This window comes from Podarcis vaucheri, assembly GCF_965113315.1.
Source record: "Podarcis vaucheri genome assembly, chromosome: 2".
Taxonomy (NCBI): Eukaryota; Metazoa; Chordata; class Lepidosauria; order Squamata; family Lacertidae; genus Podarcis; species Podarcis vaucheri.
In genome coordinates, this window is record NC_138760.1 from 39,399,008 (window position 1) to 39,423,467 (window position 24,460).

Consider the following 24,460-nt stretch of genomic DNA (forward strand, 5'->3'; position numbering starts at 1 on the left):
TAAGTGTGTTCTAATGACAGGTAGGTGTTGACTTGAGCAAATAAGCTAATATCATGTAGGATTGTACCCGATGGTGAGACTGTTGCTTTTTAGGGAGGCTGATTTCTCTCCTGAGCTCTGAACACGGCTTTATTCAACATGAATAACAGATGTTCTATATCACACTAGCTGTGTTGAATGGTATATTTCAAAATGGTTTTTGATTCTCTGCTTCTGTTTGTTGAAGATTAAAAATAAACCATTTTTTGGGGGGGGGGAGATAAAAAAATTGGCGCCATTTTGTGGCATGTGTCTTGATGCTCTGCAAGAAAGATGGTGGAAAGATCGATTATTGTCTTCCTGCGCAACACTGAGTAGGCATAGTATATCTCATTTCTAGGCAGAATAATTACAAAATATAGTGGGCTTAATAGACGGTGCAGACAGTTCAGGGCAGTGGCTAAAAGTCTATTTTTGGCATTGTATGTAATGCATGAACCCAGCCTTCTGCAACCTGACACCTTCCATAAGGTTTGGACTCCAAATCCATCATCCCCAATCAGCATGGCCAACGGTTGTAATCCAAAACATCTGAAGGGCACTAGGACAGGGAAGGCTGGTACCTATGATTTAGATCCGCAGTTGCAAAACAAAACAAGCTTATTCCTGCAGGTCAAATTGGTATTTGCATTCTCCTTGTATTGCATTTCTCACCTGAAATTCTTCTTACCTGCACCAAAGCCATGAGTAACGGTTTTCACATTGGCCCAGTTCACATATAATACTAAGCCGAACTATGGCTAAATGTGAATGAGGGAGTCTGCAAGTGCATGGAGCAAACATCTTGGCCATCTCACTCCTCTCCCATTTCTCCTGCTTCCATGGTACCTGGAGTTAAGTCATGGTTTGGCTTAGCATTACATCTGAACCTGGGCTCATGGTTTGTCTCCTTGCTAACAAACCACGAGCTGTAATTAAGATTTGTTCTTGACTAACATTGTGTGTGTCCTGCAAAGGAAATGAGAAGAGAGCCAGAATGGGACTAAGACAGAGTCCCCTTCTTTCTCCATTGCTAGACCAGTCTGGTTTCCTGTGTTTCTGACTTGTTGCTCTTGTCTCCTAGATAACCGTTGTGTGGCTTCCAGGGCAAAAAGCTGCACTGAGTGTATCCAAGTGAGCAAGGACTGCTCTTTTTGCAGTGATGAGGTAGGAGCTTTTTATAACTGTTGGATTGTTGTCTTGATGCATACACATCTCAAAGTTCCAAATCTCACCTGAGTTTTGGCCACAATCTCACAGCCTCCAGTGCTGCATTCCTGGGCAATATCAATCCTGATTACACATGTGATGTGTGTTGAGCCTCTACTCTTATGGTCCTGCTGACTCTAATGTACCTAATGGGACCATTGGCTGGGTGAGGACTGCAGGGCCTGCTCCCTTCCAGGGCCTTTTCCAACTGGCCCAGGGGGCGTGGCCCAGGCCCTTATTTGGAACAAACTTTTGGGGAAGCTGGGAAGTGTTCTGCAATTGCTTCCCTGTTCCAATGTGTTTTAAAATGTCCTCAAGCAGTCGGTGGCAATTTAAATTTGTATTTCTTTTTTTCCTTTTTTCTCTTGCTGCGGGTGGGTGGGTGTAATGGATATTTGGTTGGGGATTAATTTTAGTGTAATTGTTCTGTTTTTGTTTTCTGTTGTTTTATTGGTTCTGTATAGTTTGTGTTTTGTTTTTAAGGGGTGGGATCAGGGCTGCCTGGGAGTGAGGCCCCAGCCAACACGATGGCTGGGACAAGTTCCACAGGGGGGGAAGCACTGGGACATCCGATCTCGGTGATCATGGGCAGGAGGCGGAGTTACGCTAAGACCAGACCATGTCATTACCGAGGAGGCAGGTTTAGTCGTTGTTTGAAGACTATCCCTGCCTCCGGGTCTGGCCTTGACCAGATGGATACTGGAATCAACAGGGGAAACCCACATAACCTGAAGGTGTTGCTGTGTAATGCCAGGTCAATGGTGAATAAAACCACTGCCATCCACGACCTGATTGTGGATGGAGGATTTGACCTGGCTTGTGTGACAGAGACCTGGTTGAATGAGACAGATGGGCCCGTCCTTGCTGCCGCTTGCCCACCAGGTTTCTCTTACGCACAGCAACCCAGGTCATGTGGGCGGGGAGGGGGGGTTGCAGTGATTTTTAGGAAGTCATTAGTCTGCACCAGGCGTCCTACTGGGAAGACCCAGTTTTCTGAGTGCATGTTCTGGAAGTTGGGCAATAGGGGCAGTACAGGATTCCTTTTGGTGTACCGACCTCCCCGCTGCACCAAGGATTCCCTGTCCGAGCTGCTTCAGGTCGTGGCGGATGTTCTCCTGGAGACACCTAGTTTGGTTGTCCTAGGGGATTTTAACATCCACGCCGACACGACCTTACAAGGGGCCGCTCGGGACTTCGTGGAAAGCATGGCCTCCATGGGGCTGTCCCTGAATAAGTTGGGCCCAACTCATAGTCATGGACATGCCTTAGACCTGGTATTCACCCCTAGCGACGTGGGTGATCTGACACTAAGTAAAAATGAAACCAAAGAAGTGCCATGGTCAGATCACTTCCTGGTGCAACTGGACTTCTCCGCGACCCTTCCCCTCTGCAGGGAGGTGGGACCAATTCGGATGGTCCGCCCCCGCCACTTAATGGATCCAAATGGTTTCCAGAGAGTGGTAGGGGATGCTTTATCCCATGTTGATGGCCTTTCAGCTGATTCCCTGGTGGCCCGCTGGAATGCGGAGTTAACCAGGGCTATCGACTGTCTGGCTCCGAAGCGCCCTCTCCGATTGCATGGAGCCCGGACAGCCCCGTGGTTTTCTTCGGAGCTGAGGGCGATGAAACAATCGCTGAGACGGCTAGAGCGTCGGTGGCAGAAAACTCACTCCGAATCTGACCGGACACAGGTTAGAGCTCAACGTCGAGCCTACCAAGTGGCGATAGCGACGGCGAAGAAGACTTTCTTCACCGCCTCTATTGCATCTGCAGAAAATAGTAGCAGGAGACTCTTTCAGGTGGTCCGCAATTTAACGGAACCACCTTTACCATCGGGGCCTTGTAAAGACCCCAAGATCTCCTGCAACGATTTTGCAAAGTTTTTTGCAGACAAAATCACTCATATTCGGAAGGAGCTAGACACCACCGTGGGAGCAGGGCTGGGGCGGGAGAGTGCTAGAGCCCTGTCTGGTCAAGTTGCATGGAATCAATTTCAATCCGTTACCCCCGAGGATGATACCCAGCTCTACCTTTCTTTCAAATCAGAACCAGTGAAGGCGGTGAAGGTCCTGTGTGAGTGCCTGGAGGCGGTTGGAGGATGGATGGCGGCTAATGGATTGAGGTTGAATCCTGACAAGACAGAAATACTGTTTTTGGGGGACAGGGGGCGGGCTGGTGTGGAGGACTCCCTGGTCCTGAATGGGGTAACTGTGCCCCTGAAGGACCAGGTGCGTAGCCTGGGAGTCATTTTAGACTCACAGCTGTCCATGGAGGCACAGGTCAATTCTGTATCCAGGGCAGCTGCCTACCAACTCCACCTGGTACGCAGGCTGAGACCCTACCTGCCTGCTGACTGTCTGGCCAGAGTGGTGCATGCTCTAGTTATCTCCCGCTTGGACTACTGCAATGCGCTCTACGTGGGGCTACCTTTGAAGGTGACTCGGAAACTACAACTAATCCAGAATGCGGCAGCTAGACTGGTGATTGGGGGCGGCCGCCGAGGCCACATAACACCGGTCTTGAAAGACCTACATTGGCTCCCAGTACGTTTCCGAGCACAATTCAAAGTGTTGGTGTTGACCTTTAAAGCCCTAAACGGCTTCGGCCCAGTATACCTGAAGGAGCGTCTCCACCCCCATCGTTCTGCCCGGACACTGAGGTCCAGCGCCGAGGGCCTTCTGGCGGCTCCCTCATTGCGAGAAGCGAAGCTACAGGGAACCAGGCAGAGGGCCTTTTCGGTGGTGGCGCCCGCCCTGTGGAATGCCCTCCCATCGGATGTCAAGGTGATGGACAACTACCTGACATTCAGAAAACATCTTAAGGCGGCCCTATTCAGGGAAGCTTTTAATGTATGATATTTTAGTGTTTTTTGGTTTCTGTGGAAGCCGCCCAGAGTGGCTGGGGAAACCCAGCCAGATGGGCGGGGTACAAATAATAAATTATTATTATTATTATTATACCTGTATACCTTTGGATGGGGATGCATAACGTTTAGTTTCATCCCTCTCACTTCTAAATAGATTATTGCTCTACACACTCTAAGGAGTCCTTGACATGCGCGTGCTTATCATTTGACAACTACAACATCAAGTTCTAATTTGTATGTGTGTATGAGCAAACAGAAGCTTCATATCACTCCAAACACAATTCTCTTCAGTGGGCTAAATTCGCACATTAAGGCTGCAATCATAACCACCATAGTTAACCTGAGAGTAAGCCTTATCAGATTCAGTGGGACTCATTTCTGAGTACACGTGATTTTGGATTACAGTCTAAACTGCTACTCCTCAAATGTTACAACTAAATTGCAGGGTTAGTTCATACAGTGTGTGTAAATTGCTTGAGTGTAGTCTTCCCCAGTGTCCAGCATCCCCAGCCAGCAGGATCAAGGGTTAAGGTTGATGTGGATTGTCTTCCAACAACATTTGAAGATCAAAGGTTGGGGAAAGCTGATTAGTGCCTCAGTGATTGGTAGCGGAATTGCATCCCATCCCCCGCCCCCCATTAAAAGCACTGTGTGAGAGAGATGATGTGAATTTTCCAGCTCTGATGTTCCAGGTTGTAGCCAGGTGGTATGTTAGTGTCATATAGAGTAAGGCTGGAGAGCAAAAACTTGGATTTACAATCATACCTTGGATCTCAAACGCCTTGGCTCCTGAACAAATCTGCTCCCGATCGATCGAAACCTGGAAGTGAGTGTTCCGGTTTTCAAACAATTTCCGGAAGCCAAACGTCAGGCGTAGCTTCCACAGCTTCCAATTGGCTGTAGGATGCCGCGCCTTTGTTTCCGAAGGGTTTCGGGAATTGAACGGACTCCCGGAACTCATTCTGTTTGAGAACCAAGGTACGACTGTACTCTCTTCACACTGTTGCAAACCTACCTCTCTTAAGTTGCAGTTACAGGTAGACGTAGGAATTTCTCATGGGACCACTACATCCTACCCTCAGTCTAACATGGAGGCAGATAGTAAGGTAAATACTTAAAAATAGAGAATAGCATGTATTTTCTAAATGTGTGTGCCATTGTTATACAATTTCTTTTGCCCTAGAACTTCAAAGAGTCCCGCTGTGATTTCAAAGACAACCTATTAAGATACGGCTGCAGTCAGACCAGCATAGTCTTCATGGAAGGAGAGATGCTAACAAAATCGGTGAGTGGAGAGGAAGTCATGTAAAGATGGGATTTGTTATTGTTGTTTAGTCGTTTAGTTGTGTCCGACTCTTTGTGACCCCATGGACCAGAGCACGCCAGGCACTCCTGTCTTCCACTGCCTCTTGCAGTTTGGTCAAACTCATGCTGGTAGCTTCGAGAACGCTGTCCAACCATCTCGTCCTCTCTCGTCCTCTTCTCCTTGTGCCCTCAATCTTTCCCAACATCAGGGTCTTTTCCAGGGAGTCTTCTCTTCTCATGAGGTGGCCAAAGTATTGGAGCCTCAGCTTCAGGATTTGTCCTTCCAGTAAGCACTCAGGGCTGTTTTCCTTCAGAATGGATAGGTTTGATCTTCTTGCAGTCCATGGGACTCTCAACTGTCTCCTCCAGCACCATAATTCAATAGCATAAATTCTTCAGCGAAAAGCCTTCTTTATGGTCCAACTCTCACTTCCATACATCACTATTGGGAAAACCATAGCTTTAACTATAGGGACCTTTGTCGGTAAGGTGATGGGCTACAGACATAATAAAACAATTCCACACACCTGAATCGCTGTCTAGAATTGCCAAAAGCCGAGTTTGCTTGGACAGCCTCCCTAGCTTCTTTTTCTAAGTCAATAGGCTTAAGGGGAGGGTTACATAATTGGTCCAGACATCTTGTACATACATATAAATGACGTTTCTGTACACGCTGGCTTCCATCACTGTGTTCTGTTGCACCAGAAGCAGTTTAGTCGTGCTGGCCACATGACCCGGAAAGATGTCTGTGGACAGACACCAGCTCCCTCAACCTGAAGCAAAATGAGTGCCGCACCTCATAGTCACCTTTGCCTGGTGACACCTTAACCATCCAGGGGTTCTTTACCTTTACCTGTTTTACATACTTATAGGGTATAAGCATTGTAAATTTAGTTAATCTCTTATTTGTCATGAATCAGCTCTCCCTCTCTGATCTGCTGTTAAAACAAAAAATGCAACATGACTGCTAAATCTTATGAGGATTACTGGTGTCTCCTCTGGCAGGAATTTAAGATTGATACATCTCTGAAGAAAACACAAGTATCCCCGCAGAACATAGCAATGAAGTTGAGAGCTGGTGAGGAAGCTAGCTTTGAGGTGGATGTGTTTGAGCCCAGTGAATCTCCTGTGGACCTCTACATTCTCATGGACTTTTCCTATTCCATGCGTGACGACTTGGACAACCTTAAAACAATGGGCCAACAACTGGGTGAGAATTAAAAACTTATAAGCTGTGGGAAACAGCGGTCTGCAACGTCTGAGTGCACTTGGCAAAAGACAGGGCTGGCCCTACCATTAGGCTGAATGAGGCAACCGTCTCAGGCAGCAGATCCTGAGGAGCGGGGCATCCTTTTCCCTTTGTTGGGGGACAAAGGTGTGCGCACGCACCATAGAACCTCTTTTGAAGCCCCAAACTAGCCTGCTGCCCTCAGGTGCAATGGAAGTGTATTATGTAATCGGACTATATTGTGGGAAAGTATGTTTCAAGCAGAGGACTAAGGCTGCAATTCTAACCCCACTTACCTGGGAGCAACCCCCATCTAATTCAACAGGATTTATTTCTGAGCAGACATGGTTAGGATTGCAGCTTTAATCGAAGTGTGCCAGGACATCTTCACTTACTTGCTCCTTTCCCACTTTCTTCCTGCCAGCAAATTTTTTGACTCAGCTAACCAGTGATTATACTATTGGCTTTGGCAAGTTTGTGGATAAAGTTACAGCCCCACAGACAGATATGAGGCCTGAGAGGTAAGTGAAGGTGGTGCACCCAGGGGATATATTTGTGAATTAACTATTTAGGATCCATAGCTGCCTTCTAGTGGGTGGGTGTGAAAGATATAAAGTGAATAAGCCTTGTAGCTTAAGCTAGCCTGTTTCTAATACCTATGACTATGCCCCTTCTCCAAACCGTGCTGTCTTACTTCATCATATCCATTCATGGCTGAATCTTGTGTATGTCAGTTGACTGACTCATGATGAATATCTGTTTTTAATATGTGTTCTTTCATTTTTCAACTTATTTTGCAAAACAGTTGTGCACCCCAAATATAAACGGGGGGGGGGGATTACATTTATATCCCATCTTTCCTCCGAAACGAAGGAAAACAGTCGGTGTCTTCCTGCATCTGATGAAATCAACCTATGCCTAAGAACATTTTGGTCACAACTCATTTGTTAATTTTAATTTTAATTTTTTATTTTATTTTTGCTGTTTCAGCTCACATAATTAATTTTATTAAACTGTATGGCAGATGACCGAGGTCTTTCCCTACAAGATACAGAGGAGGTGTTTCTGATATCAACTTGCTGGTATTTGATTATTAAGCCTTTGCTATTCTTTTTACATTCAGACTCCGTGAGCCTTGGACTGGTGCTGACCCACCCTTCTCCTTTAAGAATGTCATCCGCCTAACCCATGATATCAATAAATTCAGCCAAGAGTTAATGATGGAGCAAATATCAGGGAACTTGGATGCCCCAGAAGGTGGATTTGATGCCATATTACAAACGGCTGTTTGCAAGGTGAGCCAAGAGGTCGCTGAAGAAGGCATAGATAGATAAAGCAATTCACTGAGTGTAAGATGGATATGGGCCTTCTTAGCCCCTCATCAAGCTGTGAGATCAATGAGAATATTTAGGCCAAAGCTTTGCTTCAATTATCAGTGCATGGTAATGCTTGTGTCTTGCTAGAACCTGGCTGAGTTTTAGAATGGACTAGCTGTTATCAAGCCATAGCTAGAGTTAGAACATTACAATTTAAATAAACTCCAAAATTTGTAGTTCAGCTGGAGCTTTATTGGGACCCACAACAGTGTGGTGAGTTCTCTAGAACTTTTCATCAAGCGGACAGTGAGAGATGAATGAGGGAAAATGAAAAACCAAAACTTATAAAAATTAGACTGATGAAGTAGCCATGAGGTCAGCTTGTAGACTCTTTTTCCAAGATAGAGAATGTAGACTGAATAAGTCCCTCCCAGGTGTAACAGATATCAGGTTACACACCTGGGATTCTAGGTGTATTTTATGTTTTATTTTCTGGAAATGTTTTGAAGATATAATTTTAAAAATGTTTAATTATTGCTTAACAATGATAATTATCAAATAATTGTTAATAATAATAATTGTTATTAAATAATTATTATTATTGAATTGTTACTTTAGTGTAAATGGTGTTTTAATTATGTTCTATGGTTATTGTTTTTCAACTGCTATTGTGTTGTAAACCACTTTAGATACAAACTTGTGAGAAATGTGCTGTATGCGTAAAGATGGAGATAACAGTTTGATTAGCAGCTGAAAGACATATGAAGGTTAAAAATACAGTGGTACCTCGGATTAAGTACTTAATTCGTTCCGGAGGTCCGTTCTTAACCTGAAACTGTTCTTAACCTAAAGCACCACTTTAGCTAATGGGGCCTCCCGCTGCTGCTGCACCGCCGGAGCACGATTTCTGTACTCATCCTGAAGCAAAGTTCTTAACCTGAAGCACTATTTCTGGGTTAGCGGAGTCTATAACCTGAAGCATATGCAACCTGAAGCATATGTAACCTGAGGTACCACTGTAAATAAATACCAGAAGTACTTTAGAATGGAAGTAGAACACATGGTGAATTCAGGGAGCTATACCTTGTCAATCTCTTAAGAGATAAGAGCTGAGGCGACAAGATAAGAGAGAAGTGACCAGACACTGTCAACATCAGCACAAAAACACTTGATGAAGTTTCCAGACCTCTCAGCTAACCTTGGACTGGTCTGCAGTTGGAAGTGACACCCAGTGGCTGCAAGCTTTATTGATGTACCTAGGGAAGGGGTTGCCACAGAAACTTCTGCCATGGTGTGAATGTCCACAGCACTCTCCTCAACCTGTTTTTGGGGAACCAGCTTCACCATTCTGAGTAAATTAAATCCCTCCACAATGTTGAATCTACACCCTTTTGTTTTTCTCTTTGCCCACAGGACCAGATTGGCTGGCGGGAAGACAGCACTCACCTCCTGGTGTTCTCCACCGAGTCCGCCTTCCATTATGAAGCTGACGGTGCCAATGTCCTTGCAGGAATTATGAGGAGGAACGATGGATACTGCCACCTGAACAGGACAGGAAGTTACACCTTTGACACAAAGCAGGATTACCCCTCCGTACCCGCACTTGTGAAACTGCTGAGGCAGAGCAATATCATCCCCATATTTGCTGTCACCAACCACTCTTACGATTACTATGAGGTGAAAAATGACACTGGGAAGACAGTGGGTGTTGGGTGCTTGGATGGTGTCAGAGGAGAAACTGAGAGGTGTGTTTTTAAGCCACTGGCAGTTGACACTGGTCACCATTGCCTGCAGACAATGACCTTACAAGGAAGCCAGTTTAGGCATTTACTGCTGGACAAAAAGCTCTGCTCTCCTCCTCCAGCAGCAAAAGGGCTACAGGATCTGAATAGGGAAAGGAGGCCATCAGTCATTGTTGTTTGGGAAATACACTTTGAAAGTTATCCAAGAATCCTTCAGCAGATGAGCTTTTTTCATTTTTTCAGCATCTCCTTAGTTTTCACATTGAAGTGGAGATATTGTGGGTTTTCACTGTCTTCTCTAGTATATGTCCAAATGTGCTTCTAGTGTTTTCTTTCATATGTTCCTCATCCTAGAAATGTTATTCTGCAGTTCACTTTCTTCTCTGTAAAACACTACACTATATTCCCATAGGAATATACGGGTAATGTGACTCAGCGCACAGGTGTAGGAATCAGATTACCTTCAGGTACTGCATATTTTCTCACCCAACAACTTGGTAACAGCAGAAACAAGAACATAGCCTATTTCAAAGCAGCTGTGCAATCTATTTTTGTAATCCAGTGGGGACACCCAGTGGTTAGTTGGATAATCCCAGTCAGGAATCAGACCAGGATATCTTTTGTTTCACACAACAGATTTCCATCTGCAAATGGACCAAGCTACATGTTACTCCAAGAAATCCATGACTGATTATCTGATAAGTTTTTTTGAAGAATATAGAACAAGCCCTACTGGATCAGACCTAAGGTCCATCTTAGTTAGCCTAAGGTTACCAGACATCCCCGTTTCCCAGGGACAGTCCCCGGATTTACAAATCAGTCCCCATACAAAATCCATTGAAGTTGAAAAGTGTCCCTGGATTCATTGGAAAAAATCTGGTAACCTTAAGCTAGCATCATGTTTCCTTCAGTGATCAGCCAGATGTTTCCAGGAAGCTAACCTGCAGGGCAAAAAGACAGTAGAGCAGGTATGGAGAACATTTTCTTCTCCCAGAAGTTTCTCCTCCCAGAAGTTCCTAAACTATAACTCCATAATCCCTAGCCATTGGCCATGATTGCTAGGGCTGATGGGAATTATAGTTCAGCAACATCTGGAGTGGCTTTAAGTTTCCCCACCCCCGCATCAGAGTGAACAAATGCTTTACAGTGGTACCTCGGGTTAAGTACTTAATTCGTTCCGGAGGTCCGTACTTAACCTGAAACTGTTCTTAACCTGAAGCACCACTTTAGCTAATGGGGCCTCCTGCTGCTGCCGCCGCACCACTGGAGCACGATTTCTGTTCTCATCCTGAAGCAAAGTTCTTAACCTGAAGCACTATTTCTGGCTTAGCAGAGTCTGTAACCTGAAGCGTATGTAACCTGAAGTGTATGTAACCTGAGGTACCACTGTATCTTAAATCTAAGTCCTAGAAGGATAGGGGTTTGAGGGCCAAACTAGACATGTCAACTTTGCAAAGGAAATTAACTTGCATGCCGATTCTTATGAAAATAGCAGTCTTGGGGAAGGCTATGAGGATGGAGAGGGGAGGATTTAAATATTTCTCTTCCTGCCATGATCCTGGCAAAAAATAGCCTCTCCAAAGCTGCTATTTTCATTTCAAAGCAAGTTCCCATTGGTCCCACTGAAATGCACATTGCGGTTTCCAAGAGAAGGTTTTGAGGATTGTGGCAAAAACAGAAAGAGTTAAACTTTCCCTTTCTCCCCAGCCCTCATGGTCTTGAGGCTGCTCAGGCTCCTCCTTGGCTACAGTTTCCGTAATAAAAAGCAGGTACATTAATTGCATTTATGCAATTAACATCACAGTTAGCTTGGCCCTAAGAATATTTTTTTCTCTATCCACTTTCTCTATGCCATGGATAATTTAAATATTTTTCAATTAAAGATGCACGGAGAATGAGGGTATTTTAACTCCTTCCTTCCAGGCCATGTTCCCAGTCAAAAGCCCCTGCTAAGCTGCTATTTGTTCCTTGGGGGGGGGGGATTTCAGATGCGTGATACAGATTTGTGTTTTCCTCTTGAAAAGCAACTCACAGCTTGAGGGTGTTGGGCAGGGGATAGGGTTTAATGTCCCAGCCTTCACACCACTTTCCTAATTAAATTAGCACATGCACATACTGCTGTGTGTCTGTTTAAAAGACCAATGGAAGAGCAGTCCTGGATCCTCATGGCCTAATGTGTGCTTTGGCCCTAAGATTCTCAACCTTCATTGGACTTCACTGAGTGTTGGCTTGACCTACTGGCATGAGGCTCCCCAGGATAATTGCTAAGATGCAGCAGCTAAAAGAGTGCATTGGCCGGTGTGGGTAGCATCTTCAGTTGGTATTATGACAGTTGCACTGACTGCATACTAGCTTCCATGCTCGCTTCACTGTACTGGTGGTGACTGATAAAGCCTTTCATGTCCTATCCCAAACAACTAGCCTCTGCCCACAAAGCCCCTTTTCTCCACCTGTTCATTAATATCAGCTAGGGAGGCCATTAATCAGAATGGCCTCTTTGAGATGGGTTAGAATGGGTACAGGATAGAACCATCCCTTCACAACAAGAGGTTTTGCTACTGTCTTTGAAATGCACATTCCGTTGTAGAGACCCAACCCAGTGAAAATTAATCATAACTACATCCTGTTGAAATCAATGGGAAAACACCACAGCTAATATTTGCTGTGTTGTTGTGACCTGTGTCTAGTGTTTCTCAGCAGCAAAAATTCAACTACAATAGTAAGATAAAGGTATATGCTCAGTTACTGTGTATAACAAGGTACTTAACTATGTTGCTTTCTCTGTTGTCCATTTAAGGTTGTAACAGAACTTAAATATTTAACTAATTCACTGCTTTTTCTTTTTTAATAGAAACTGCACACATATTTCCCAATTTCTGAAATTGGGAGGCTGCAAGAAGATTCCTCTAATATTGTGGACTTGATTCGTACGGCTTACAATGTAAGAGGCAACATCAGGAATCTGTCCTATCTAGGAATGGAAAAGAAATTCAATTTTGTGTGCATTTTAATGAGAAGCTGCATAATTTTCACTTCTCAAATCAATATGTGAACCAAAACACAGCTAGCCTTTGACATTTGTACTTCACTGAATTTTGCGGTGACAATACAACTCAAGGAGCAAATTAATAGAGCCATCCTCTGTGGACATGGTTGGACGTTATAATGTGCAAATCCTATTATTATAATCTAGGGAGAACCTCTGAATTTGGTATGTTTCAGTTCTATTAATTTATTCCCTCCCTGCCTTTCCCAGCGTATTAGTTCCAAGATGGACATTCGAGCTTTTGGCACCCCAAAAGCCATGAAAACAGAAATAACATCTGAGATGTATGAAAAGACAGAGTCTGGCTCATTCAATGTTGTCCGTGGTGAAGTGGTAAGGCCTACCTCCCCTTTGTATTTCTGTCTTCCTCATTCACTCACTCTTGACAGGGCCAGGGCCGGCCCAGCCATTAGCCTAGTGGTGAAGTGACAGCATTGGCACCGATTTTAAGCGTGATCTCCCCCAAAATTGGCAAGAACTCACATGAAAGCCGTTCTGATGCCAGCACTGCTTCTCTGCCAGTAGCAGCAGTGGTAGGGTGGGTAGAGCAGGTGTAAGGAGCAGCAAATATGGCAGTGTTGGTGGCAGCAGCAGCAGAGCATGGCAGTACTTCCTGTTTTGCCTCAAATGGCAAAATGCGATGCACCATCCCTGACCTGGGCATTCAGATGATGGCACTGAGTCCAATTATTTCCAGAAGAATAGAAGAGTAGAGCAGTCTCCATAGATACAAATGGCTTTAGAGCTACTAATTGTTTGTAAATGGTGGCGTTTTGACATGGATGAAACACATATTCAACATGTATTCATCATAGGTGGTTGCTGCCATTTTAGGACCCCATTTATGTGTGTTTTATTAAATCAAACTTTTAATTAGCACTAAAATACTTTCCTTTTTTAAAATAAAGAAGTATAGCTGTACAATGTTATAATGTCATGATGATATCTATCCATCCATCCCTTTCTGGTAACAATCATTAACCAGGTTGCTAAAAACGTGTTGTTGCTGCTGCTTCTTTGACAATCACTCATAGCCGAGTAAGATTGTCTTCCATGAACACAGTCTTCACAATGAGTCCATATGTGACTGTGGAGGCCAATTCTGGATCCACACATCCTTCCACATCAGGGACACAGGTTTTCGGGTGCGAGTTGATCATGGTTAGGGTTTGGCAAATGTGCCTTCCTCTTAGCACGTTTCTCTCTTTCATCTTGAGTTTGAGTGTCTTCAAAGTCCACAACACCTTTGGTAAAGGCTGTTCTCCAGTTGGAGCGCTCACAGGCCAGTGTTTCCCAGTTGTCGGTGTTTATACTTCAATTTTAAATTTGCCTTGAGAGAGTCTTTAAACCTCTTTTGTTGACCACCAGCATTATGCTTTCCATTTTTAAGTTCAGAATAGAAATTGCATAATTGCATTAGTATACTGTTATAGCACTGTAAGACAAGCAGCAGCAGCAGCAACATAGCATGACTGTGTTAAGAGTTATTCCTCCATTTCAGAAAAAAAGGCAGGAAAGTGTTTTACTGCTAATAAAAAGGTTGATTTTGAAAACAGGGTTGAAGAAAAAGGCATTCCCCACAAGCTGCCCTGGTTTCCCTCAGGAGGAAGGGCAGGATATAAACTGAAGGAATGAATAGCGAATGTGTGTTGCTGACCTTCAAATGCGCCCATCCGCATCAGCTACGTCACACCTGATAGGATGGGCAGGACAAAGTAAGACTCACACAGAAGCGCAATGCTCCTTCTAGTGTGGAAAGTCAACTGCAATTCACTTTTAGTTCAGAACTTGAGAGCAATGATTAGGTAGTCCCATCTGGAAGCAGCCATTAACAATAACTGTTCAGGACAGGAAGAGCAGGGCCCCATATCCCAGACCACCACCACGCCGTGTAGGTTTTCTGGCTGTATCTATCTCCATCCCACCCAGCTACTTATACATGAGGGGGGGGGGAATGCTGCCAGCCAGCATCGGGAACATATACCGTATTTTTCGCTCTATAGGACGCACTTTTCCCCCTTCAAAAATGAAGGGGAAATGTGTGTGCGTCCTATGGAGCGAAGACGCCATAGCCCCGTGCGTGCTCTCCCAGCTGGGGAGGTGACGCCGGGCTATGGCAGGAGCCTCTACAGCCCCGCGTCACCTCCCCAGCTGGGAGAGCGCGCGCGAGGCTAAAGCAGCCCCCCGCGACCCTCTCCCAGCTGGGGAGGTGACGCGGGGCTGTAGAGGCTCCTGCCATAGCTGTGCGTCACCTCTCCAGCTGGGAGAGCGCGCGCGAGGCTAAAGCAGCCCCCTGCGACCCTCTCCCAGCTGGGGAGGTGACGCGGGGCTGTAGAGGCTCCTGCCATCACCTCCCCAGCCGGGAGAGGGTCACGGGGGGCTGCTTTAGCCCCGCGTGCGCTCTCCCGGCTGGGGAGTTGACCCGCGGCTATGGCAGGAGCCTCTCCGCTGCCCCTTTCCTCTGCTCCCTGACCTGCTCTTTGGGGCTGGTGGTGGGCTTCCCCCGCCAGCCCCAAAGAACAGGTCGAAAGGAACCTGAAGCCTGGAGAGCGAGAGGGGTCAGTGCACACCGACCCCTCTCGCTCTCCAGGCTTCCAAGGTAGCCACCTGAACGCACCTTAAACCGCACCTTGTTTTAGAGCGGGAAAACAAGATGGGGAAAGTTCTCCCCCTCTCTGTGCACCGCCTCCTGCCGCTTCACTGAAGGGGCGCTGAGCAGAGAGGGGGAGATTTTTTTTTTCTTGTTCTCCCCCCTCTAAAACAAAGTGCGTCCTATTGTCCGGTGCGTCCTATGGTGCGAAAAATACAGTACTTCTTATCCATCTCGGAAGCAGGTTAGCAATATCTGTTTACTTGTTTCTATGTCTTCAGCCTTGTGCCTAGCCGTTCACCTTCCAGGTTGCTGTTTAAAGTGGCATATCTCTCTTGTCTTTCTCTCTTTGGATCAATCCAGCAAATGAACAGGACTTCTCTCTTCCATCTAGGGCAGATTCAAAGTACGTGTGAAAGCTCATGAGCAAGTGGGTGACAAGCATGTCTGCAGTCTCCCGGAGAAAGATCGGGATGGCGTTTTCCACATTAAGCCCTCCTCTTTCGGTAACAACGTGGAAGTAGCAGCCTCAGTCATTTGCGACGCCTGCCCCTGTGAACTGGTACTTCTTTGTTCTCCTCTTTGGTTGTCCTACCCCAAGAATGGCTCTAGATATTAATGTTATAGGAAGCCTGACTCTTGTATGAGCTCTTTAGGTTTGCATATAGAAGCAAAACTAGAGGCTACCATTATTTATTCTCTAAAGGACACGTGACTAAATCTGATCCCCTAGAATAAAGTTCAGTAACATCTCTTCTCTTGTACTTTGCAGCAACAGGAAGTCCTATCACCTAGGTGCAATTTCAGGGGGAACTTCGCCTGTGGAGAGTGTGTTTGCAATGCAGGCTGGTAAATACCTCATCCTTATTTTTTATTAAGTGGGGTGTGTGTTTTCTATTTCCTTCAGCAGAAAATATCAGTTGATTGATTTGTGCCCTGCCCTTCCTCCAATCTGGAACACAGTGCAGCTTCGAATAACAAGCATAAGGACAACTGTATAAAATAAAACACAAAAACGTCAGATATCAATAAAAGCAGTGTAGCAGCAATAAATAAATAAAAAATCTGTGGGACCAGCAACCTAACCCAAACAATTCATCCTCCAAACTACTGGACAATAAACCACTGGTTTATTGTTGTTTTATAAATCTTGGTTAATGGTAACCATGGTTCAACGTTACGTGTAAACCTACCCAGTAAACCTGCTTATTGCATACAGGGACCTGATTGACTGATTATGTGGTAATTGGTGCCTTAGGAATATCCTGTTCAGGAAACCACTTCAAAATAATTTGCTTATTGATAATGTTCACATTTTTCTATTTATTATACTATGTTTCTGGATAATACTCCCACTTTTAGTATTAAACTTTAGTAGAGTGGGTCCCGTCCCCGTCCCCCATGGATGCCCTGAGAGTCTGAAAAGGGAGCAGTATAGGGTAGGAGAGGTTCCCTACTGATGTTAGACACCCACACCCACACCCCAATTAGTTGTAAAATGTTTAGTTTCTGAATAACCTTCTACCCCCAAACTCCAGCAATCTAGCAAGGGACGTGGTTATCACGTGCAACCTTGCTTCTGCTGCTGGGAGTATCCCTGGGAGCAGAGGGCAACATAAGGAGCCCTCCCTTTCCCTCCCCTGTGAAGCCTGTGAAGGGAGAGAGAGAAAATGAGACTCGAAAACTGTGTGCCCAAATCCCACCTCTCAGGCGTCACTTTCCTGACCACTCTCTTCCCTTCCAAATCAACTACGAATAGGAGGCAGGAAATATATGTTGGACTCATGCTGTCTGCTTTTCTCTGAGCCACACTTTCACCTCTCAATAGTCGCTTCATGGCAAAGAAAGGTTGAGTTGTGGCCAATTATTATCATTTCTTTGCACCATGCCTTCTAAGCACCGTGCACCAAAGTTCAAACACAAAGACAGGACCTTGTCCCCCTTGCAGTCACACTGTCTCCACATTTTGTCCATTGGGGTCCTTTCAGCTCTCCAAGATGTCAGACCTTCGAGGCCCTTCTCAGTCTTTGTCTTGACTTCCTTTCTCCATGACAGGCGGGGAGCTACGTGTAACTGCTCTACCATCTCCTCTACTGACGATGCGGCCTGCGTACGACCAGGGGATACAGAGCCCTGCTCAGGGCAAGGTGAATGCCTCTGTGGGCAATGCGAGTGCTATTCTGAAGGTCGGACCCAGCGTTTTGAAGGCCGCTTTTGTGAATTTGACAATTTGCAGTGTCCCCGCAGTTCCGGATTCCTCTGTAATGGTGAGTGAGGCCTTCTGGAGCAGTGACCAAGCTTCAGGTCTGCCCTCAGGTGGTTACAACTTTCTGCTGCAGGCTAAGGCTACACATCTGAATCCATTTACCTGAGAGTAAGCTCCCTTGAATCCGATAGGCCTTAGCAGGCACAGTTAGTATTGCACCGTAAACGGTTGTTCTCAGATGCTTGTGAAATCACACCACAACTAGATCATAAATTATAGAGGATTCACTATTGTGTTAATGACTGAATAGAAGATCCTCCCCAAACCTATTGCCCCAGTTATAAAGCTTATGGTGTTTGAGTTTTTCTGCAGGCTATCACACCTTCCTCATATTCTTTGCCTTTGAATCCCCCTAGGCTTGTACAGCTAATGCCAAGAAAAGCCTTTAGTGGTTGGTCATAGATCTGTCATCTTCTCTTTGAAAGCCTCTAGAGGGCATCAGTTACACTCTCAAGTGAAGGGAAAACAAAAGGTGTTTTCGTGATCCATTTCCGTAGAGATTAGCCCAGTGACAGAGTGGGCAAAATACTGTGTTTTAAACAGATTCCCTGCATTCACTCTGTCTGGCTGCAGCCAAGGTCAGGTTGATGTTGACCTGAGCATTATTGGTTTCCTAAAAACTACGTCTGAATGCCAAGTACTCTGAAGTTAAGTCCCAAGTATGTGTGGTTAGGATTGCAGTGTGAATAAAAAACATAATATGGATTCTCTGGTTCACCTTTCCCTTTCCAGTACTTGGCCTTTCTTATTGCAGCAACCATGTTGTTGTCTTTCTGCATCAACCTTTATAAAATGTTGGAGGCATACTTGATGAATCCATCAAGTAGAAAACACAGTAGCTTAACATTCCCCACTTCTTTGTCTTGATTATAGTCATTTAAAGCTTCTGAATGGTTTGCACTTCTACCACATTTGAATAAAGACACCCTTAAATGATTCACGACACAGATTTTCTCTACCCCTGTTGTATATGCATCTTCCATGGCCTTGCTGTGTAGCTGTTTTTCAACAGTACTCACTTAATGACTGACCCAAAATTGTGATCTTTCAATAGATAAAAATGTTAGGACTTCCCTCCTTAATTTCACATTATTGTACTGTACAGACCTTTATTTGACGTCAACGTTTGTTACCACCTTATAATGCTCCTGCAGCCACAGTGTGAGATGGTCTTATATTTATTGCAATACTTTTTTTTTGGTTTTCATCTTATTCTTAATTTTTAAAAGCACAAAATATTTAAGATACAAAAAAACAGCAGCACAACAACAAACCCCCAAAAGCTCCTGACATAACTATGGGCATTGTGGCACTTTGCTAAAGATGTGAATCTTGAGCTAGATCAGCCATGTAAGTGTAGGCTGAGTTCTATGAAACCCTATCCTTGTTTCCTTCCTCTATGCAGATCGGGGGCGCTGCTACATGGGTCAGTGTGCATGTGAAAGTGGTTGGGAAGGCCCTGGCTGTGAGTGTCCCACAAGCAATGAGACCTGCATCTCCAGCAGTGGGGTAAGTTATTCCCCCCTGCCCTTCTTAGAAAGATAAACAAGGGGTATAGGAAGCTGTATTCCTTCATGTACAACAGCCTGAAGATCAGAGAGAGTTCTGTTTAAATAGACGGCTGGGTGACTTCAAAGTTGATGTAGCAGGCCTCATGCTTTGCATTGGGATGTTCCCAAATTCAAGTCCTCACTTCTCCAGGCTCTCGGGAAAGTTCTTTCCGAGACCCTGGGCAAGGTGTTGCCAGTCAGAGTAGACAATAATGGACTTGAGCTGGTAGACTGATTAATGGATTTAAGGCATCTTCAGAGAGGGGGTAGGTAAAGGTAAAGGGTAAAGGGACCCCTGACCATTAGGTCTAGTCGTGGCCGACTCCGGGGTTGCGGCACTCATCTCGCTTTACTGGCCGAGGGAGCCGGCCTACAGCTACCGGGTCATGTGGCCAGCATGACTAAGCCGCTTCTGGCAAACCAGAGCAGCGCACGGAAACGCTGTTTACCTTCCCGCCGGAGTGGTACCTATTTATCTACTTGCACTTTGACATGCTTTCAAACTGCTAGGTTGGCAGGAGCTGGGACCGAGCAACGGGAGCTCACCCCGTCGCGGGGATTCGAACTGCCGACCTTCTGATCAGCAAGTCCTAGGCTCTGTGGTTTAACCCACAGAGAGGGGGTAGGACACAGAAAACTCCCTTATGCTGAGTCAGACTGTCAGGGAACTGCCATCAGCTCAGAGGCGAGAGGTGGAAGGGCAGTTGGGTTACAGGGAGCCTCCAAAGAACGTGAGAAGCAGCACTTCCTCCACGGAGGAGGGAAGCCACGCCTCCAGTGGGGACGGGATGCAGGGCTTCGGAGGATGCAAGGGAGAGCCACAGCACCGAGCAGGAGCAAAGTGGGGGGGGAGGCAGGTCCCCCTTTGCCCACGCCCTCTCTGCGCAGTAGGTTTACGCGCAGAGAGGGGAGGCGTAGGATGGGGGTCAAGAGACTACACTGCTGGGGGAGGTTTAAGGACCGCCCACTCCCAGATTCAGCTGGTGACTGAGCAAGACAGGGAATTGAGACGGCCTGCACTGTGAATGTTTTTGCACTGATAATAAAGCCTTTGAAAAGACCAGTGGGGGTCTTGCCTGTTCGCTCTTGAGCAACCACATAACACAACAATACATAACACAGACCTAGGACTTTCTACATGCAAAGCAGATGCTGTACCACTGAGCTACGACCCTTTGCGGGGTGAAGTGCTGTTTTGTTTTGTTTTTTTGCTTAGCATTATGCTGTATACAACCTTGATGGTAGAAAGTGAAGAGGAATTAAAGAACCTTTTAATGAGGGTGAAAGAGGAGAGCACAAAATATGGTCTGAAGCTCAACATCAAAAAAACGAAGATCATGGCCACTGGGCCCATCACCTCCTGGCAAATAGATGGGGAAGAAATGGAGGCAGTGAGAGATTTTACTTTCTTGGGCTCCATGATCAGTGCAGATGGTGACAGCAGTCACGAAATTAAAAGACGCCTGCTCCTTGGGAGAAAGGCGATGGCAAACCTAGACAACATCTTAAAAAGCAGAGACATCACCTTGCCAACAAAGGTCCGTATAGTAAAAGCCATGGTTTTCCCAGTAGTGATGTATGGAAGTGAGAGCTGGACCATAAAGAAGGCTGATCGCCGAAGAATTGATGCTTTTGAATTATGGTGCTGGAGGAGACTCTTGAGAGTCCCATGGACTGCAAGAAGATCAAACCTCTCCATTCTGAAGGAAATCAGCCCTGAGTGCTCACTGGAAGGACAGATCGTGAAGCTGAGGCTCCAATACTTTGGCCACCTCATGAGAAGAGAGGACTCCCTGGAAAAGACCCTGATGTTGGGAAAGATGGAGGGCACAAGGAGAAGGGGACGACAGAGAATGAGATGGTTGGATGGTGTTCTTGAAGCTACTAGCATGAGTTTGATCAAACTGCGGGAGGCAGTGGAGGACAGAAGTGCCTGGCGTGCTCTGGTCCATGGGGTCACGAAGAGTCGGACACGACTAAACGACTAAACAACAACAACATGCTGTATAGAAGAGGCAGCGGAAAAGTTTAGCCACAAGTGTCCAGACACGGGTGGGAGGTGAGCATGCCTTACTCGCTCACTTTTCGATAACCCAGTTTACTCACAGAACAGCCACCTTCTGTGGCTTGTTCACCAAACTCCCAGGGAATTGTATCTACCCTGCAAAACTGCATGAAATTGCACCATTAAGTTGCCTCTTTGCATCCACCCTCCATCTGCTGATTTGCCCACTAAGGCCATTTCCTACTCTACTTTTGTGCTCTGAGAACTGTGGGAACTCGACTAATAAGGGAGAAGTAAGGCACGGGTATGAAGTCTGTTTTTAGCTTATTTTGTCAGTTTTTGCAGCAGTTGTTAAACTGGAGGTAGTGTTCAGAATATGTAACCTGTTTGTTTTACACACATGAGGAATACGAAGGCATTTTAGTCCAAACTCTGATCTGCTCTCTTGAGTAATCTAGGCCACCATGTAACTATTATGAATTGTTTGCTTAGGTCCACCTTCTTCCCAAGATACAGACCCTATGACCCTTCGCACGCTTTTAAAAATCCTTACCAACTCTTAAGAGATGTAAGGAAAGAGCCCTCTGATTATCCAAAGGGTTCTTTCCCCCATGTTTAACTTTCCTCTTGGCTGTGGGGGAAAAAAAATATCCTCAACTGAATTTGGGTAAGGTTTTGCCATTTCAGAATGGAAGATGATGTATCACCTGAAAATGAACTTTCAGTACTTGCCCTTGTCTCTTGCAGATTCTTTGTAATGGGCGCGGGAGATGTGAATGCGGCCGATGCATCTGTAGTAACCCCGCCCTCTACATTGAACCCACCTGCGAAACCAGTTATGCCCTGGTAAGCTCTTAGATGAAGCCAGTGACTTTAGGGGGTTAGCATGCTTAGAGTGTTATATAGCCGATGACTAGGACTTTGGGTTGATTCTTATGCTATAATTGAAAGATTATTCTTTGTGCTTTTAAAACTCTTTAAAACCACATTTACTCTTCCTTATGCCTCTCATGCATATTTGACAAATAGAGATCACTGCAAATGTAGCCACACATGGACACTCCCTTGCTCCCACTTTCCCCTGTTAATATGAACTTCCCTGGCAGCCCTTACTTATGATGTCTCCATTACAAGCCAGACCAAGCAAAAGATGGACACACTCTATCTACAACAGTGAATTTCTCTCTTTTTTCTACTTTTTATTTATGATTTTCAATTTTATACATTTAATAATTTTACAATCATTTTAACATTTTGAAACTCAACTTCCTTCCCCCTCTTTCTGCGTTTTTTAAAAATTATTTTCCTCATATTCCAAATTAACTGAACTTAATCATTTATTCATTTACTTTAAATATATACAGTCATATCTTAGCTGATGAACACCTTAGCAGTCAAACATTTTGCCTCCCGAACACCGCAACCCCGGAAGTGAGTGTTGCGGTTTGCGAATGTTCTTTTGGAAGCCGAATGTCCAGTGGGGCTTCCACGGCTTCCAATTGGCTGCAGGAAGCTCCTGCGACCAATCAGAAGCCGCACCTTGGAAGTTGAACAGATTTCCAGAACGGATTCCGTTCGGCTTTCAAGGTACGACTGTACTCTTATAAAACTGCAGGTTATTACAACAATCCTACCAATGTTCTTATCTGTTTACAGTTTATTTGTAAATTTTCAATAAGCCATTTCCATTCTTTTATAAAAAAAGTTTGTTATCTTGATTTCTTATTTTTCTGGTAAGTTTTGCCATTTCTGCGTATTCCATTATTTTTTGCATCCATTCTTCTTCCATCGGGATTGCAACAGGGAATTTCTCAATTATTTATTTGCCACAGTAACAGCTTCTTTCACAAGAGAGTTCTCTGCAACTCACAGCACAGTGATTAACCTAGCCCTATATGTCTTATGTATTACACGCAACAACTTGTTCCTTCTCTCCTTCCTGTTCTCCGATGAGATAAATGTATGTATTGCTTTCAAACACTCTTCCAAAAGTCAAATGTTCCACCTCTGCTGGTCTTTCACTCTGTCTCTTCAATACTTCTGTAGACTGATGTCCTTTCTCTGGTGAACAGGGATACCGACATGTGTGTGGAGAAGATGTCCGAACCTGTGTTCAGTGCCAGGCTTGGGGGACTGGAGAGAAGAAGGGAAAGAAATGTGAAAACTGCCGTTACAAGATCCGAGTAGTGGATGAACTAGAACAAGGTACCATGATTTCCTTGATGTTCAGCTGTAGGCCAAAGAGCATGAGTGGTCAACTTGTGGCTATCCATATGTTCCTGGACTCCAACTCCCATCCTTCCTAGCCATAAGGTTTGCTGGCTGGGGTTGATGGGAGCTGGAGTCCAGCAACAACTGGAGGGCCACAGATTCCCTATCACTGGCACAGATAGCAGTCCTCCTATTACAGTGCATTGGTGGAAACAAAATTGTGTTCAGTGTAAGAGGTAGCGAACATTAGAGGCATACGTTCCAACAGTCCCAAAGACTTTCACTGTTTTTGGTTACCTTCTCAGGCAAAACCACGGTCCCTATTTTGGCCTTTGGGGGATATATATTTTTAAATGTTGTTGGTGTAAATGGCTAAAGTTGACATACTTCAGGGGTTCAGCTCCCCTGCACCAGAATCTTTAGAAGTAAAATTTCCTGTGTGTGTATGTGCATCTCATATGCATGTACATTTAGATGCATGTGCACGAACACTGAAACACCAGGCAATGGACAGCCTGCTACTTCACACACTGCAAGTATATTTTGAATCATTAAAACATATTATCATGCAATTATATTTTTTGAATATATCATTTTCTTAACCAAAAAGCAGATGTCATTATGTCTTTTAAAGCAGCAGAAGGCAGGCTATTGCAGAGCAAATTAATACGGTGCAAAATAGACAGACTAAAGGCTATGGCATTACAGCTGAGGCTGAGAGCTTGGGAAGTGGTCTTTGGTATGAGACAAACAGGGGCATTTCCCCCATATTACCATCCGTGAAATTTCTACAGGGTATGAAACTGTAGCCTTAGAGCTGTGTTGTATTCATCACAGGGGAATTGCATGATGGTTTAATATAATGACCATCGCACATCAGCTGTCCTGAACAGAGCTTCCTTATCAACTGAACCTGCTACTTATTTCAGGAGACATATTGATCAGTGTTCCCCAGCTTGTGTATTGCTGACTCTTGCAGAAGCAACTGTGGGCCATTTCGTTGCAAATGTAGTAGAGTAATCATGGAATGAGCACAGGGCCATGCAACACCACACACTAGTTGGGCCTCCTCCTACCCCATCTTGCACTCACTTCTAAGCATGGTGAA

At 45.1% G+C, this 24,460-nt stretch overlaps 1 protein-coding gene across 7 annotated transcripts in view; it reads left to right on the plus strand.

The window, feature by feature from the left end:
- Window positions 1–24,460, plus strand: part of ITGB4 (integrin subunit beta 4) — a 74,339-nt gene that overhangs the window by 22,331 nt on the left and 27,548 nt on the right. For all 7 annotated transcript variants that reach the window (XM_082203182.1, XM_082203181.1, XM_082203184.1 and 4 more), the window contains exons 3-16: window positions 1,103–1,185; window positions 5,277–5,378; window positions 6,404–6,608; window positions 7,051–7,147; window positions 7,750–7,921; window positions 9,356–9,619; window positions 12,536–12,625; window positions 12,941–13,063; window positions 15,715–15,882; window positions 16,093–16,169; window positions 17,376–17,587; window positions 18,992–19,095; window positions 21,889–21,987; window positions 23,214–23,346. In XM_082203182.1, coding sequence (XP_082059308.1) covers window positions 1,103–1,185; window positions 5,277–5,378; window positions 6,404–6,608; window positions 7,051–7,147; window positions 7,750–7,921; window positions 9,356–9,619; window positions 12,536–12,625; window positions 12,941–13,063; window positions 15,715–15,882; window positions 16,093–16,169; window positions 17,376–17,587; window positions 18,992–19,095; window positions 21,889–21,987; window positions 23,214–23,346 — 1,929 coding nt within the window. The remainder of the gene's footprint in view (window positions 1–1,102; window positions 1,186–5,276; window positions 5,379–6,403; window positions 6,609–7,050; window positions 7,148–7,749; window positions 7,922–9,355; window positions 9,620–12,535; window positions 12,626–12,940; window positions 13,064–15,714; window positions 15,883–16,092; window positions 16,170–17,375; window positions 17,588–18,991; window positions 19,096–21,888; window positions 21,988–23,213; window positions 23,347–24,460) is intronic.